The sequence below is a fragment of the Pantherophis guttatus genome, chromosome 2 (genome assembly GCF_059756535.1).
Source record: "Pantherophis guttatus breed Tessera chromosome 2, ASM5975653v1, whole genome shotgun sequence".
Taxonomy (NCBI): Eukaryota; Metazoa; Chordata; class Lepidosauria; order Squamata; family Colubridae; genus Pantherophis; species Pantherophis guttatus.
The window spans coordinates 100,947,732-100,964,382 of record NC_142064.1 but is presented as its reverse complement, the minus strand read 5'-3'; the positions used below and the strand labels follow the sequence as shown (position 1 = coordinate 100,964,382).

The window sequence follows — 16,651 nt, the reverse complement described above, 5'->3', positions numbered from 1 at the left end:
AATGATAATCAAAGTTTTTCCCCACCTCCTTGAGCATTTATGAAGTTCTGATGACAATCTCATTAGCTTATTTTTTCCCTTTATGAAGAACAAAAATAGCACAGAGTAGTAAATATCAGAGTGGAGTCCTGTCTGGACAATTTGTGAGCTGTAGTCCACCAACAACAACCCCCCCCCCAAAACAGCCCATTTTATGCCTCCAATGCCTCATATATTAGACAAGGATGAAAATTGTGGCTCTTTCGGCATTTTTTTATGTTTAAGAAGCAAAATGGGCACCTTAGCTTTTACAGAGAGTTAAAGCAGCTAGTTTGACCTTAAAGACCCCCTCCCTCAAATTTTCTTATGGAAACTGTTAACTTTGGTAAATATTTCCAAATCATATTTTGTGTATGCTGCTGAGATTGCTGTGGTCTAAAAATGAATGAATGAATTGAATGTTTTAAATGGAGAAAAAGGGATTAAAAGGCTTTTGTCTTGCCTATTTTGGTGACATTGTCATATGATAAGGGACACCTAGCAGGGTCCAAAAACATGGTCCTTAGGATGAAAATGATTGCCCTTCTGGTCTATGGAAACTATTTTAACCCAGCTTTCCATCCTTCTGAGGTTGGTAAAAAGAGGACCCAGATTGTTGGGGGCAATATGCTGACTCTGTAAACTGCTTAGAGAGAGCTGTAAAGCACTGTAAAACAGTATATAAGTCTAAGTGCTATTGCTATTCTATATTCCTCTGAGTTCAGAAGAACTTAATTCCATTTATATCTCACCTAGATGAACTCTTCCTGCTTTTGCTACCTGAGAATAGCAGGTAGCAAATTGGGGGTAATATGCTGACACTGTAAACCGCTTAGAGGGCTATAAACAGAGATTGGTTTCAGCAGGTTCTGTCTGGTTCTGGAGAATTGGTAGCGGAAATTTTGAGTTCGGAGAACGGGTAAATACCACCTCTGACTGGCCCCGCCCCCCATCTATTCTCTGCCTCCTGAGTCCCAGCTGATTGGGAGGAAATGGGGATTTTGTAGTAACCTTCCCCTGGAGTGGGGTGGGAATGGAGATTTTACAGTATCCTTCCTCTGCCATGCTCACTATGCCACGCCCACCAAGCCATGCCACGCCCACCAAGCCACACCCACAGAACTGGTAGTAAAATAATTTGAAACCCACCACTGGCTATAAAGCACTGTAAAGCGGTATATAAATCTAAGTGCTATTGCTATTTTGGTCAAGGAAGAATACCTTTGTGCAACTTCCTTGTTAATTCTGTGTCTCTCAAACTCACAGCTCCAGAAAGCTATTGAGGGGTCTACACGTACTGGGGTCCAACTTCGTCCTCCTCTTGCAAGTTTCCGTGATGCCACTCAGACTTCAAGCAGCAAAGAGCATACCAATTGGTCTGCAAAGATGTGGAGCAAAGATAACAATGATACAGTCCCTGGGAAATCTGCAGTGGACTCAGGACCAGAGAACTCAGTGGGTCCTAGTTCCCCTGTCTCACAGCAATCTTCCCTTCCCAGGTAAAGAAAATGGATTCTTTCTGCTTCAGACGCTGATATAGAATTGGAGGGCATAGAAATTTCTGGCCCAGCTGCTGAGAACATCTCAGACATACTCAAGGACTTTAACTTGTGCTCCAGATACCTGGAAGAGGATGATAACGATGATAACGATATGACAATGTAATTGCACCTTGGGAAAAATTTACCTCATCCTTCAGCATAATCTGCCCACCATACTTACATTTCCAGGAAAGGCTTGTGACCTGCTTTGCTGATATCAGTGGAAGATAATTCATGCTGGAGAACTTGTGTGGTTGTGTGGACTGGCTTTCCTCTGCCATTTTCAGTGGGATGCAAGGAAGACATGATAAGCAAATGGGTGGAAGGATCCTGGCTTATATTCTCTAGTTTTGCATCCTTTGATTATGATCCCTGTGTGGGGCACATGGTATGGCCCCATTGTCTGTAGGGATATATTCCAAGTGTTCTTCACATAAACCTACCACTTACATCATCATTCAACATGCCATGGTGTTAGCACAGTGGGGTAGTCCAGACAACAAGTGTAACTTTATTGTAAGGTTGCATTAAGAAAATCTTGCCAGAGTGAAAGTATTTCTCCCCTCCTTTCTTTTTCCTTGCCAGAAAACTAGGGAGGGTCTCTTCTGAAATGTTTCCCATGCCCTCCCTCCATCTGTGGGGCATCTTTTACACTCTGGTTTTCCTGTGGCTTTTCCTCCTGTCTCTGAAGGTCATTCCCACATACCATTATGTATGGCCATCTTCATCCCTTTCAGGTGTTCTGATCTGAAGGAGGGTCAGAGAACGTAGCCCAGGCTCAGTCCTGATGTAGAGAACTCATCCCAATTTGAAAACAAAACAGAATATGACAAATGCTTCATACCCGCTTTTACCTTTTTACAATATCTTTTCTTTTGAAATAAGCTCCAATCTATGCTCTACATGTGACACTAATTCACCCCCTCACAAATTGTTCTCATTATTATTTCTACTAATTTGCACATCCTTGTCCTAAAAGTTATCTCTCATATATTAAAATATTCCTCTGATACTTGTTGCTGGGGTAAAAATACTAAAACAAGTCTAATTCTTTATTGAGGATATTATCACCAAGTATACTTGAATAAATAATAATCAAGCAACTGCTATTATCCAGATAGTTCCCAATCTTGCCTATGCAGACACATTCATAAACCTTCAATTCTATCTGTAGTGATGCATTTGTCAGAACATTACTGTTTGATTGAAGACTTTGAAAAAATAATGTCAAACCAGAAGGGAATGTCAGTGAAGTCTAAATGCTGATGAGCCAAGGATTCAAGTTAAGGCTATTTGAATATCACTTACATCTTAAATGTCCTACTGTTATTACTTGAAAGAAATTTCTACAAATGCTGTCTTAAACATATTTGTACCTGATGACTGAAAACTGATGTGGGAAGATATTGATGTGTTGAGAAGCAGCATCAGTAAATGAAAGAGGGGGTGGCATTTCTAAGGATATATCTGCATTTCATAACTTTTATACAAATCTAACAACATTGACTCTTTCCAAAGGAATCCCTAAGAAGAGGATGGTATTGAACATTCTGTAAGAAATAACAAGCACAACTAAACTTAATGATTGTTAATTGAGTTCAATGATTCATTGGAAGTATATGGCACATAACCAAATAAGAAAAATCCTTGCTTTAACCTAACCTCTTGCACCTATAATCAATTCTTGTTGCAGCCATTGCACTCAGACTGTAACTCTTTTTGTACTGTTTCACTAGTACTGTATAGTACCAGTACTGTATCCTTATCCACACTCAGTACAGATGTGTTAATTTTTTTGGAACTAGTATTTCTGAGTAAGATTTGGTCTAATAAATGGAGAAAAAATGTTTTGGGGTTTTTGGCTCAGGTATGAGGAGCCTAGCTTGGCAATATAGATAATCAGTATCAAAGAGATTAAAATTTAGTCCTTGTAAATCCTCTTGCCTTTTTGGCTAGAGTTTCTCAGGGAAATAAGCACATTATTCCAAGCAGAATAGTATCAGTGTCAAGTTAAAATAAGCATCATATATTTAGAGAAGAGATTGGAAAGAACATGTCTGTGTAATGGAAGTTGCTTAGACTTGGCAATGTCATGGTTTCCACACCAGTCAGCTATGGCAAATGGAAGTTTTCCATCATCAGATTGCCACCATTCACTGAATTTCAATGTTTCATGGAGTTGTTAGTGGATCTGATAAAGGAAACAAGGTGGTAATCTTACCTATGGTGGATTTTACTGTTATTTCTGGGAAATGCCTTCCTCAGGTTTGTCAGAATTGGACAGGGTTTTTGTTGGGAATCGTGTCAGTGTCTGAGTGTTTTGAGGCAATTTGATAGCCATGTCCCAGAGTGCCTATTCAAGACTGATTAAATGCAGATCAGTTTTATCTAATTACTGTTTAGTCATTCTTTCAACAAATACACAATTTGCTGATATATACATTTTAGTGCTGATTTCTATGAGTTTGTCACCAGGAGGATACTGGTGGCTGTTCTGAACAGTACTTTAATGAAATCCATAATCTGGGATGCATATCAAGCACTTAAATCAAATCATTGCCAGTTTCTTTGATTTTTCCATGTCTGAGTCAAAATGGATATAGGTCTGTAAATCATTGATCATTTTGATTCTGACATTCATATGCACCAATAGCCTGCAATATCAAATGAGAATGCAAACAGGACTTGTTCTCAGCTAAGCAGTAAGCAGGACAATCTTTCAAAAGCACAGAAATTATTTCTTTTGTTGTTGTTGTTGCCCTGCAACTGCTTCTCCTATTTCACAAGCTGCAACATCTGGGCAACTCTTACTCTACGTAAATAGTCCTCTTATTTATTTAGCCCTTATCTTTACTGGAGTGATAAATCTTTTGTTTGGCTTATACTGCTTCAGATTGTAGCTAGAGGATAGATGCAATAGTCAGCCATTTTTTAAAAAAATGCCCAGAGAAACTATATGCCATGGTATCAAGGATGTGAAGAATTTCATTAATATAAAGGTAAGGTGGTGCCACATCCACAGCCTGTAGAAATTTTAAGTGTTTCTTCAGCCTACCATTGATTAGGGAGAATTAGAGGAAGCAAAAACAAACCAAGCAACTCCATATAGTATCTGCTCACATTCTTCAGAATGGTATTTTGCTTTGCCTAGGGATATTAATGTATTCTGATGTATCTTTATTTTGTTCCAAGATTGGGAGTACAATTTCTTTAGTAACAGTCATTACTAAATTCCATAATCTTCTGTCCAGAAAGACACTGTCTCTTCTACTGGAGTAAACTTACCTTGGTGGTCCTTTCTGGGCTAGTAAGTAGATTTCAAATAAAACAGAAGGATGAAATATACACTCTTTGATTCAATAGACAATCTTAGAAATGTTATTCTGGAGGCTGTTGCTTTGTAATGCATCAATTTCATGCAGATGCATGCACACAAACATATTTCTGGAAAAGAAAAGTCATATGGGCAGGACTATAAGAACATGAAGAGAGACTGCATAGATACAATATTGGTTTTTAGACCAAAAATATGAAGAGATGCCGTAATGTAAATTGTATTTCTGCCAATGATATTTCTGAAACTTCTCACCTTTACATAAGCATGATTTTGCAGTCATTGGAGGTCTAGATTATGGGTTTTTCTGAGTACTTGTGCTTCATCTATTTACATGTAGTCCTCATTTAGTGATCCAAATAGGATCAACAGCTATGTTAAGTGGTCACAAGGTTGGAAATCACATGACCACAACTGTGCTTTCCTTCCCCTAATCTCCTGCCCTTTGAATGTTCATCCCAGTGCTGGGATAATTAGTAAGAAAATAATTAATGTTTATATTTACATTAATTGGAGAGGAATATATTGCAAGAGTAAGCAGGCACACAATAGAGAATCCACATTAAAAACAATGAGCTGGAATCAGCAACCATGAATGTGCTATGCAAACTGTCTGGTGTATTCCCCATTATGTGCCTGCTTATGTAATCCCTTTCTCTCCAATATTTTTCCTCTGTACTTAGGCACAGGAGAGATTGCCTATTGCTTGTTTTTTCTCTTCACCCCCTTCCTTTCTATAGAATAGACATGCTCCATATTTCATTTGTATTAGGTAGAATCTGAGGAAAATCAGGTGGGGGAGAGAAACTGTTTTTTCTTCTTACATTGACACCAAAATATTTAAAATTAAATGACAAACATTAAGTCTTAACCATGCTTTAAAAAAACAAAGTCACCTGGCTAAGGACACTCATTCAACTCTTTGTTGAATGAGTGTCCTAATGCAGAGTTACACTGAAAGGATTGAAACAGACATCTCTATAAACAAATACTGCTACAAATGGCAGCTATATTTCTATTTTCTTCTGACTCCCTCCATTAAAAAGCAGTAAAATTTATCACAGGTTATCGTGGCTTTCACTAAGCCAGTGCACTGCAGATGCACTGAATTACAGATCTGTTATCTTGGTCAGAATGGTTAATGGAGGTGCTGTATTAATGAAGACTTGAAGTAAGCCCTATAATCAAGATCCAGGTTTTTCAAACTGTGTTCCATGGAATCCTTGAAAATATGATGGAATTCTATGAAAAACCTGGGATAAAAAAAGAAGCTAAGGCAAATACATCCAATTTTTCCATCACTGGAGCTTTGTCTTTTGATCAGGAGCTCCAGCCAAATTTCTTGCTCTGGAAAAAATTGAAATCACCTGCTATAGACTTTATGGGGGAGGAGAAGGACCTGATTCACAGCTGCAATTTTCAGTAAAAATTCTACATTTACAGCAATATTTGCATATTCTTCAATTGAAATGTTTGCCAGATACTAACTGTGAGGACTACTTTTGAATGGAGAAGAATGTATGCTTTATCTGTTCATACCATGATACTTAGCAGACAGGAATCTATCAGATTGCACAATCCATTTCAAGGAACTTCCCAAAAGAAATAAAACACACTTCCACCAACCACAATGGCAAAACCACGTGCTGTTTAATAACATTAACTTGATGAGGTTCTTACATGCCCTTGTAGGCAACGCTCTCTTTTCCTCAATGGCATTAACCATAACCAGGCATGAAACGCCATATAATTTTTATACCTATAAATATAGTTACACACAGGCACACAGACACATGTGTATGCGTGCACAAAAGATATATGTATATATATTGAGAGAGAGAATATATATTCTCATAAGTCACATTATCAAAAACATGCACAGAATAACCAATTAAAAAAAAGGTTTAAGCAAAGATGTTTTGGAGTTGGAAGACCAAAGGCAAATCTGGTTTTTTTCTGCTCGAGTGCCCCAGGACTGAAGGAAGTCAGAGGGTTATTTTGTAAACCCACTTCTACTTTTCCTCCCATTCCTTTCCTGGAAAGTCATTGTCCTCAATTAATCCCATATTTTAAAGATGGGAAGAAAACTATCCCCCCCTTCTTCAGAAATTCAGAATTGTGAAAAGTCTTAAGACTGGTCTCTCTTTATAAACTTCCCTGCAAGTCAACCTTAATAAATTTAATCTAAAAAAAAAAAAAAAACCCACACCCCAAACCTTTGGTTTCTTTAAACATGCTTCAATTACACTAGCCACTATTTCTTTATATATATATATATATATATATATATATATATATATATATATATATATATATATATATATATATATATATATATAGTTCCTGTATTTATTGTCCTGTATTCTGCTTTTAAGCTTATTCACCACTATGAAAAGCTTTTCTTTTCTTTCCTTCTTTTTTTAAAAAAAGTTCCTTCTAATTGGAAAATTATTTTTGAGGCTCATTTCCTAGCTTGGAGGATGGGTCCACCACTTCATGCACAGCACCAAATGAACTGGAGAAATATTTAAAAAAATATGGTACTATATTCAGAAATGATTTTTATCTCTCAGACAACATTTTGCAGTTCCTAGAAATAACAGTAAATTAACATCCAAACTTATAATTGCGGATACAAAGTTTGGAACAAAATTCAGACATCTATGCCAATGACATTTAAGGAAAAAGGAAACAAAAGTGCCATACTGAAGTATGTATAGTATTGTAATGTCAAAAGAAATACACTACAGGTATGCCTGGACTAAACATGTGCGGAAAAACTGAATTAATTAAAATAAATTATGAATTTATTTAAAATACTTTTTCTGCTTGCTTCACTACTAAGCCTCTCAACTTGAATAGGAAAGTTTCAGATTATAACTTGGTTTCCACAATTATAATACTCCTTCACTCAGATAATTATTTGTGCACAGAAAGTGAGCATTTCATGGAAACTTGGCTTAGAATATCTTACCACGATCAATTGTCCCATCAACTGCTGAGAATTATCTTTGCATAGAGAAGCATTGAAACCTTGGCTTCCCCCACCCCTGGCAATCAAAAATGGTACCATCTAGATACAGCTTTACTGTGTAGTGAAATCCAGGTCAAGGGACCTGAATACACTTGACAGCATCACCCACAAAACAAAATGGGGATGATTTAAAATGAAAAAGTAGCAACAAGCAGAGCAAATGCAGGTTTTCCACCACTGCTTCAATTATCTCGTCTCCCAATTATCCTGATTCTTGAGAAGCTCAGTGACGGGAAGAAAAAGTTCAGGAGAACCTGCTGAAGATATTTTGCTGCCCAAGGTGAGGCATCAGAATAAAACCTCTGTATATGTAAAACGTAGCAAATATTTGTGTAAGTTTGTTCCAGAGTTAATCCCTTCATTTTTCCCTCCTCTTCTTATGAGCAGCCCATAAATACAGAGAGATAATGACTTGCCACAAGGGGCTACAATGAAGTAAATCTCTGGCACCAGAGCTAATTTAGTGACTTTCAAAAACAATATAAGTCTATATGCAGCTAAATTATCTGTACCTATGTGCCATCTTCTTTATTTGCTAGATGGCTACATTTTAAAGTGAAATATGATTAAGAGATTGACTTCAATCTCTTTGAAAGTACCAAAAGTAATAAATTAAGCCACTAGCCATCTTCTCAATCATTTTTGCATAATAATTTAATGCCTAATATAAATGCATGGATCACAGTAGTTCTTTGTAGAGCCCCAATTTCTCATTTTATTCCTGACTTATGCAAGAAGTACCTGCCATTGTCTAGACTGACCTAAAGCCAGCGTGGTGTAATGGTTAAGGTCCTAGAGGATCGGATTCCAGCCCGGCTTTTGTCATAGAAGTTCATGGGGTGACTTGGTCTGGTCATTTTCTCTCAGTCCAACCTATCTCACAGAGTTTGGTTAGGGAGCAACTGCTATGTCCACTACTGTGAGCTCCTGAAGGAAAGAAAGGGAGGCTATATGTTGCGTATATGAATAAGTAAATAGATCTTAGAATGGAGAAATGCAAATAAGAGTAAGAAACAATTCATCAGCAACAGAATAACATAGTAGTTCAAAACAGGCAGATTTTAGGCAGGTATGTGTCAAAAAAGTCAAGATGGCAATAATGACCATGTGATTGAAGCCCAGCCACTTGTATATCGCACACATGTACAAAGGGACAGAACTTCAATATCGTGGTCATGATCACCATCTTGAGTTATTTTTGGCCACCATCATCTCCCGGATGCCACTGCTTTAGGCCTAAGGGAGAAAAAGCATTGTTTCTTACACTCCTCTGCACTTCAAGGCTGTTTGCAGGAATGTAGGAAAAAAATACTCAAAAAATGTTATTTGTGATTTCAACATAACCAAGCTGAGACTTTGAATATGTTTTCACAACGAGCCAACTCATTTCCTAATTTATTGATCTGACATGAAAATTACATTCTGCTTTAACTGCCCAGGGAACTAGAGAAATCCAAGGGCCAAGAACAATGATGGCCAGAGGGCCACACTATGCTTTCTGCCCTGCCTGAGGGCTGTAAAGGTCACTGTGGAATGGTGCTGACATTTTTAGAGCCCATTGGGAAGGTGCTAAAGAGGGTGAAATGTCTCCTTTGCCCCTTTAAAGACTTTTTTTTTTTTTTTAAAGGAAGCTAGCCTGATTTGGGTGGCAGGGAATTAAGTGGACTTCAAAGGGGTGCCTTTGCTTTTCAACTCCTCTGAAACATACAAAAATATTGCTCTTCATGAATGCCTTCCAGCGGTGAAATCCAGCCACATCTATCCGGCTCGCATGAACTGGTAGTGCTGGCGGCGGGAGGCTCAGCCCACCCACCCGTTGAGATGTCATTACATCCCATTTTTGACCCTCTGCGCATGCACAGAAGAGGTGCTCGCTTGCTACGCTCATGCATTCACATTACCGAACCGGTAGTGAAGGTAAGTGCATTTCACTGCTGATGCCTTCCTCTACAGCCTGGAGTGACACAGGGCAAGGCCCTCTCACACCTAATATAGAAGCCTTTCTAAGCAAGCCTATCTTAACAAACACCAATTCTACAGGTCTTATTGCCAAAAACTTGTTCCTAAAAAGAGGTGAATAAATTGGTTGGGAGTGATGGGAACTGAAATGCAATACAGTTGAAAGACACCTTACTAGGGCACAGGAACGCTGTCCCCAGAACCTGTCTCTTGGTTTAATTTCTCTAATTTAGTTCTTTCCCTCTGCTTTGCTGTTTTCCATTTCACTATTTATATAGTCACCCATCTCACTTCCATGACATTTTAAATGTGTCGATGTTATTGTATGTAACTATTAACCATGTAACCCACAGCAATAATGTCTTGATATTAATATTTAAGCAAGACACAATTTATATCTGGTTGCCTTTTTTACAAAAGTCCTATTTTCATAAACACCGTGGTGATTTTCATATATACCTAGATATTTCATTCAAGGAGAAAAAGGCAGGAAGGAGCATAGTTAGTTATCCACATTAGCTGAGGTGAGAAATTGAAAAACAGGGATGATGCACATATGACCCTTAGGCACTGACTAGGCATGATATAGGAGGCACATAAAGTATCTGATTAACGTTCATTTTTTAAAATGCAGCTGCAAAGCTTTGGATTTTATTTTTAAAAAGGGAGAATGGTTTATTCTTTCCTCAGAGGCTGCTGATTTGCTCGAAAGTAGCTCCTACAGCTATTTCTTCCCTCACAAAACATGTTGGTTTCCCCTTATCAGTGGAATAATTCTGTTAGAAATTATTTAAGTGGCCTTCCCTCACTTTAGAAAAATTCCTCTAACAATTACTGAACTAAATTAAGGGGGGGAGGGGAAGATGGAGGATTTAATTGGTCCTCAAGGTTCAAGGACATTTTGTTTTCTTTCCTTCCTAGTTAATTCTCTTCCATCTTGAGCTAGCAAATAGAGCCTGTCACTATACTCCCAGAGTTGTGATGTCATCCACCATGATGCCATCTTTCAGTTCTTCTAGGAGTTAAGAAATGAGTAAGGAGAGGGATTTAAGGCTCACAGGCAAGGACAAGCAGAGGACAGACATTTATGGAATGTTTCCTTCAGGACTCTTTGGCAATCCCTTGATTACCCGTTCAAAATACTTCTGTAAAACTGTTCAAATATACCTTGGAATAAAGCTAGCTAGCATTCATGCCACAACATAAGCACTGCAATATTGCACCAGAGAAAATTATTTAGTGTGTAGTACAAAATGCACTATTTGCTAACTATGATTCTACTGCTGCTATGATTCATGCAAAGGATCAGGAAGTGGCAGCAGAGGGTTAAAAATTACTTCAAGGGATTCCCCCCCACAAAGTATGTCAAGGAAATCCAATGCCAGTTTTTAGTTCATTAAAAAAAGATTAGACATTCCTAATGGTTTCATAAGTAATCCTCTATAAGAAGGGTGTCATTATTCAAGAACATAAACCAGGAATGGGGAACCTAAACTCTCTATATGTGGTCTAAGTGTAACTCCAAGAAGTCTTGGGTGATAGGGCCAGTGGTGAGGACACTGAACATTTCAGGTTTACAACTTCTGCAGACGGGTGCATTCCTCAACCTTGGCATAATCTCCAGGCATCGGACAACAGTATTTTATACATGAGCAGAAACCTACACATTCCCTCCAGTGTTCTTCAGTCAGGAATTCACTGCCTATCAGTTCAGAGACATTCAAAATATAAAGCTGCAGTGTGTATCTGAATTGCATGGTTTCATTTTGCTTCCAAATTTTTAAGAAGAAACCAAGCGATTAAATAGAAAGGCATACACATTACAAATGTGATGCATGTAACAAATGTGAAATTTCTGAACATGACCACGTTAATGTGAAATCATTGAGAGTTAATAAATGCAGCCCTCATAGACTTAAAAGTTTTTTCCCCCTTAGCTTTCTGTGGCAAGGGGCTGGGATTGGGGTCTTCAGACACAGGTTGCTGATAAATAACAATAAGGCAGTAGAGTTGGAGAACTGAGAGAGCTGATTGAGGCATGGGGCTGTAACCCTCCTTCAACTGCCCTTATTTCCAAATGATCTTTCTTGGTTTTTTTTTTTTTCTCAGTCAGGCTCCAAGCCCAGAAATAAACCCACCTATAAAGTAGTAAAAAGGATATGCAGTATGCTGTGCTATCTGCCTGTTTTCTTCTACAAAAAATTTTAAAAAAAATCATCCCCAACTTTCCTGATTGAGGCTTTCTAAGCACAATATTTTCAGAGATGCAGAACTGCCCTGGCACAGGTGGTCCCATCTTTTGATAATAGTATTTGTTCTTCAGTTGGCTGGTACTAATGTATTTATATCAGGAATCACTTTGAGCTGTTTCCATTCAGGTCACTGAACCTGACCTGACTCTGTTTAGCAGCTGAGATCGCAACATTTGTTGTTACTTTTGAAGGTGTCACACAAATCTCTTTTATTATATGAATAGAGCAATACAGCCATTCTGATTATTTAGTCCAATAAAATAAAAGCTGTAACCTTTTAGGATTTGGAATGCTACACAACTGAAGCTGAAGATTTTTCTTCCTCATCTGGGGCCAAGTGTAACTGAGTAAATTTTTTCTCTGCTGATGTACCTGGCTAAAAGCAGAGCCATCAGTACATTTTTATTTTTATTTTTTTTAATTTGATTTATATGCCGCCCTTCTCCGAAGACTCAGGGCGGCTTACAATGTGCTCAGCAATTTAATCATAGGGAACAATAGGAAAGATATTTTAAAAGGAAAGATCCCTTTGCAGGGGATGGAGGGAGAGGAAGGTAAATGGAGTTTCATATCCCGAACAATTCTATTTATTTATAAACCTTCCCCAAGAACTGTACAATTTAAAAGAAAATATGGTTATCTTTGTTTGGTAGAACTTTCCAATGATAGTTATAGAAATCTACAATACAGTTGTGATTTTCTATTCCATCGTATACATTGTTCAGTCACATCCCCAGTTCTACAAACATAAAATTAGCTTTCCCTTGTTGTTTCTTTACTGATTTCCATGTAATATGACCCTCTGGCATCTCTCAGACTGAGAAAAATATACATCTCTCAAACATTTGTGATATGTGGCATTATCAAATGCATGTTGCTTACATTTTCCTTTAAAAAAGACAGACAATAAAATAAGGTATCTAAACAAGATGAGCCACTTATTATCAAGTTCAGTGAGCGCCAAGATGAAAGCAGGATACATTTACACAGAAACAAATTACCGTAAACATCCAGGTTTAGTCCTGGTCCTGGATAGGCACATGGAGCATAATGGTTTGGAGGAAAGGAGAATCAGGCTGCCTGAATCTCCACCCTCCCCCATCACAATACTGGAAACATCTCAAAGCTTTCTGGTTATCCTGAAGGCTCGATGATGTTGGAGTAACAGGAATTTCATTCATTCTTCATTTGCAGAGATGCACACTCTGCACTCTTCATGGTTCTGCATCATTGCTGGGAGAATTCCCCACAACTGACTGAAAGCCAGAATGCAGCAATTTAAGAAAAAAATGCAAGAACATGAGGTGTTGTCCTCATATCCAGCGAAGTTCTGTATCCAACCCTCTTAGCCTTCAGAGGTTGGCACTGTAGCATGTAAACATATTTTAAAAGAGAGGTGGGCTCCCAAAGGCTCAGAGGTTGAGCAGCCTCCCCAACCCAAGGAGCCAGGAAGAGTAAGGAAACAGAGACAAGGAAAAGAATGGTGACAAAAGGCTTTTCTTTCATGCATTTTGCTTTGATTATTTTTGCCTGACCATGTCTGTATGATGAAAATGTTCTCAAAGAAGGTGCTGTAAAGGGGAAGACAGAGTTTCTTGGTTGTTGAAATACATGGAGTTCCCCTCAATACTTCATGAAAAGGGTGGGGGCACTTCAGCTCCCTTTTGCTGATGACATCTGAATGCAAAGCTTCTGAACCCAAAGTTTTTTCCCTTTCTCTACACAAAGGGGTAAGATCTGAGTAAATAAAGCGTTGCTGTGCAATTTACTCTTCAATTTTCTAGCCAGCAGACCCAGAGAAAACAAATTAGTTGCAAGCCACATTGAAATTTCAGGTAAATAGAATGGTGTAGGAATGGAAGAGGAAAAGAACAGAGAAAATGCTATTTTCTCACAAGACAGTGTAGGGTCACCTTTTGTGGCAGCGTCCTTATTTTTGCTCTTCTAATGATGACCATAAATCTTTTTTTTTTAATTCTGGTCATTTTTTATATTATTATTTTCAAAGAACACAGTATTAAAAGCTAGGCTTTATAATGCTAATTTCCATTTACCTGCCAAAACAAACCAATCACTGAGAAAAAGGGATATCTTGAGATCAACTCTCTGGGACACAAAACCTAGCAATCATTCGCCCCCAAAAAACCCTTCTTCAAATAAAAATTGAGAAAAATGTGTTGCTTACTTTTTTCTTATTCTCGACTGAGCTAGGCTAATTACAAATATTTGTCATTAGAACAAAAACCCTAGCAGGAAAATGAATGGGAACAGTAGAGAATTAGTCTTGGCCCAGTCTCGATGCTGTAATATTTTCAGAGGAACTTGCAAGTCTAGAAAAGTATTACCTTACACTAGATGGCACCAGGCCGTTCCCTCTCATGGCCAAAAAACTGTTGCAACATAAAATATTTGGGAGAAAAATAAAGGAAAACTAAGTACATAGTTAAGCTGTGGTATGTGTTTGCTTTTGTTTCTTTGTCTTGTCTTCCCTGTATATAATGGAAAGACTGAACTCCATGTCTGCATAAATTATAAGATTGACAGATGACCCCCGCTCCCTTTTCCCTACATGCAGTGCCCAATAATAAATAGAGGGGGAAAACCCTCTCCAGCCCCCATATAGGCAAAGTTAACAGAGGGTGGGTGCATAAAGAGGCTTTCAGCGGCAAATGCATGCACACGTTCTGAAGAATGAGGTTTGAATTGGACTCAGAGTACCTCAGTTTTATCACAGAAGAGTCACTACCCCTTAAGTCCCACAGTCTGGATCCATGCCCTCCACTTCATGGTCCTCTAGGCCTCAAGTGAAAGCTTCTCTCCAAATAGCACCTCACTTCCATAAGCAGAATTCTTGATGAGGCCTGACTTTTTTGTTGCAAAGTTATCTCCCTCTCTCCCTATCATTGATCCACCAGGTTCCAAGAGCCAGACCAGAGCAGCATTTTCTCAGAGGCTGTGTTAATTGAATCAGCCTCCCAAAACCACTCTTGATATCAGCATAACTTGTGCCCACTGTTTGCAATGTCCACATGAGGCCACTATCTTGCATTCCCTGAGCTTTCTGGGCAGTAAGTCTTAAAAGTTCAGCCTAACGTGTGCAGGAGGAGAGGGGGGAATTAGCAATGCCCAGCACTTTGGTCCTTGGCTTACCTTTCCATAAATCTAAGGATAAACAAGTGTGCTATGGGGAACTGGGGATCCTGGGGAATTGAGATAGGGGGAATTGAGGAGCTGGAGAGGGGCTTCCCTGACACTTTCCCCCACCCGTGTTTCCCATGCATATTGTCAAAGGTTTCAACAGCCAGAATCAGTTATTGGTTTCACCTTCTTCCTCATCAAAGGACTGAACTCCTGATGATGTAACATCAGAAACCTTGCGGCTAAGGGCAGCAGGCTCTGCCTCCTCTCTGGGTGAAAGAGACTCCAGATCCCGGCATACAACATCATCCTCTTCTGGAGAAGGTTTCTTGTTCAACAGGGGGGCTTTCTCCAGCACGGGGTTCCCTTCCTCTTCTGCGTGAACTCCCACAAGAGTGCTGGATTCAGCATTTCCCCCGTTACCAACGCTATCATCACCACTAGGAGTTGTCTGAGCTGGCCATACATCTACAAGGCCAGTATTTTGGAACACAGCCTGTTGCACTTGCTGGTGTTGTTGCTGCTGCTGTTGCTGTAGCTGCTGCTGCTGTTGCATTTGCAACAGTTGGTGCTGCTGGATAAGGTTGTTCTGGATTAAAACACTTTCCTGCAGGTTAGACTGGCATTCCTCAAAGTTCTGGCCGAGGTAAGAGCCAGCAGCTGGGGACGCAATGAGGGACTGATCACTGGTTTCCCAAGCATCAGATGAACCCAGGCAGTACATGCCTTGTGAGACGTAAGAGTGAGGCCAGCTGTCATACTGCACCTGGGCCAGGTGTTCTGCACAGGAGGTAGGAAGAGAAGAATAAAAATAAGAAGGAGAGGTGAAAGGCAGAATTGAAGAAGACATAGGAAAGACATAAGCAACAAGATTTTGTGGCAGGAAGGCAAGCTTGCTCAGCAGTTGCCTGAGGAGGTTGTGAGAGGACACAATTTACAGTGAACATCCCTTAAAATGGTTACTTACACAGCTGTTAGACTCTCAGAATCCCACAGCTGTGAAGATGCATTCATGATTTATATCCAGATACTTTGATTAATCCAATGTACAGATCAAGTGAATATGGACTGAGAATACATATTCATGTTAGGTGTCTATGAGATGTAGATGCTTGGATTTGAACCATAATCTTTTGTGCTTCAGGGAGCTTCTGTGGGGGATTTTAGAATGTCTTGAGACATTTTTTTCAGTGATCTGAAACAAGAGTAAAAGATCCAAGAGAAGAAAGAGATCTGACTACCAGAGAGAAGGCAATGAAAGATGTCAAACTTCTAGCAAATACATTACACATACAATCATGGTGATGCAGTGGTTAGAGTGCAGTACTGCAGGCTACTTCTGCCGACTGCCGGCCGCCTGCAATTTGGCAGCTCA

At 39.0% G+C, this 16,651-nt stretch overlaps 2 protein-coding genes across 7 annotated transcripts in view; one reads left to right on the top strand and one right to left on the bottom strand.

Annotated features, from left to right (window-relative positions):
• Positions 1 to 3,951, top strand: part of CLCN1 (chloride voltage-gated channel 1) — a 69,172-nt gene extending 65,221 nt beyond the window's left edge. The window contains 1 exon segment of the mRNA XM_087886465.1: positions 1,285 to 3,951. Coding sequence (XP_087742591.1) covers positions 1,285 to 1,683 — 399 coding nt within the window. The 3' untranslated portion in view covers positions 1,684 to 3,951.
• A 2,571-nt stretch (positions 3,952 to 6,522) lies between these two features.
• The window catches only part of FAM131B (family with sequence similarity 131 member B), a 64,417-nt gene continuing 54,288 nt past the window's right edge, over positions 6,523 to 16,651 (bottom strand). For all 6 annotated transcript variants that reach the window (XM_087886464.1, XM_087886463.1, XM_034410915.3 and 3 more), the window contains one exon: positions 6,523 to 16,056. In XM_087886464.1, the coding sequence (XP_087742590.1) occupies positions 15,446 to 16,056 (611 nt within the window). In that variant the 3' untranslated portion in view covers positions 6,523 to 15,445. The remainder of the gene's footprint in view (positions 16,057 to 16,651) is intronic.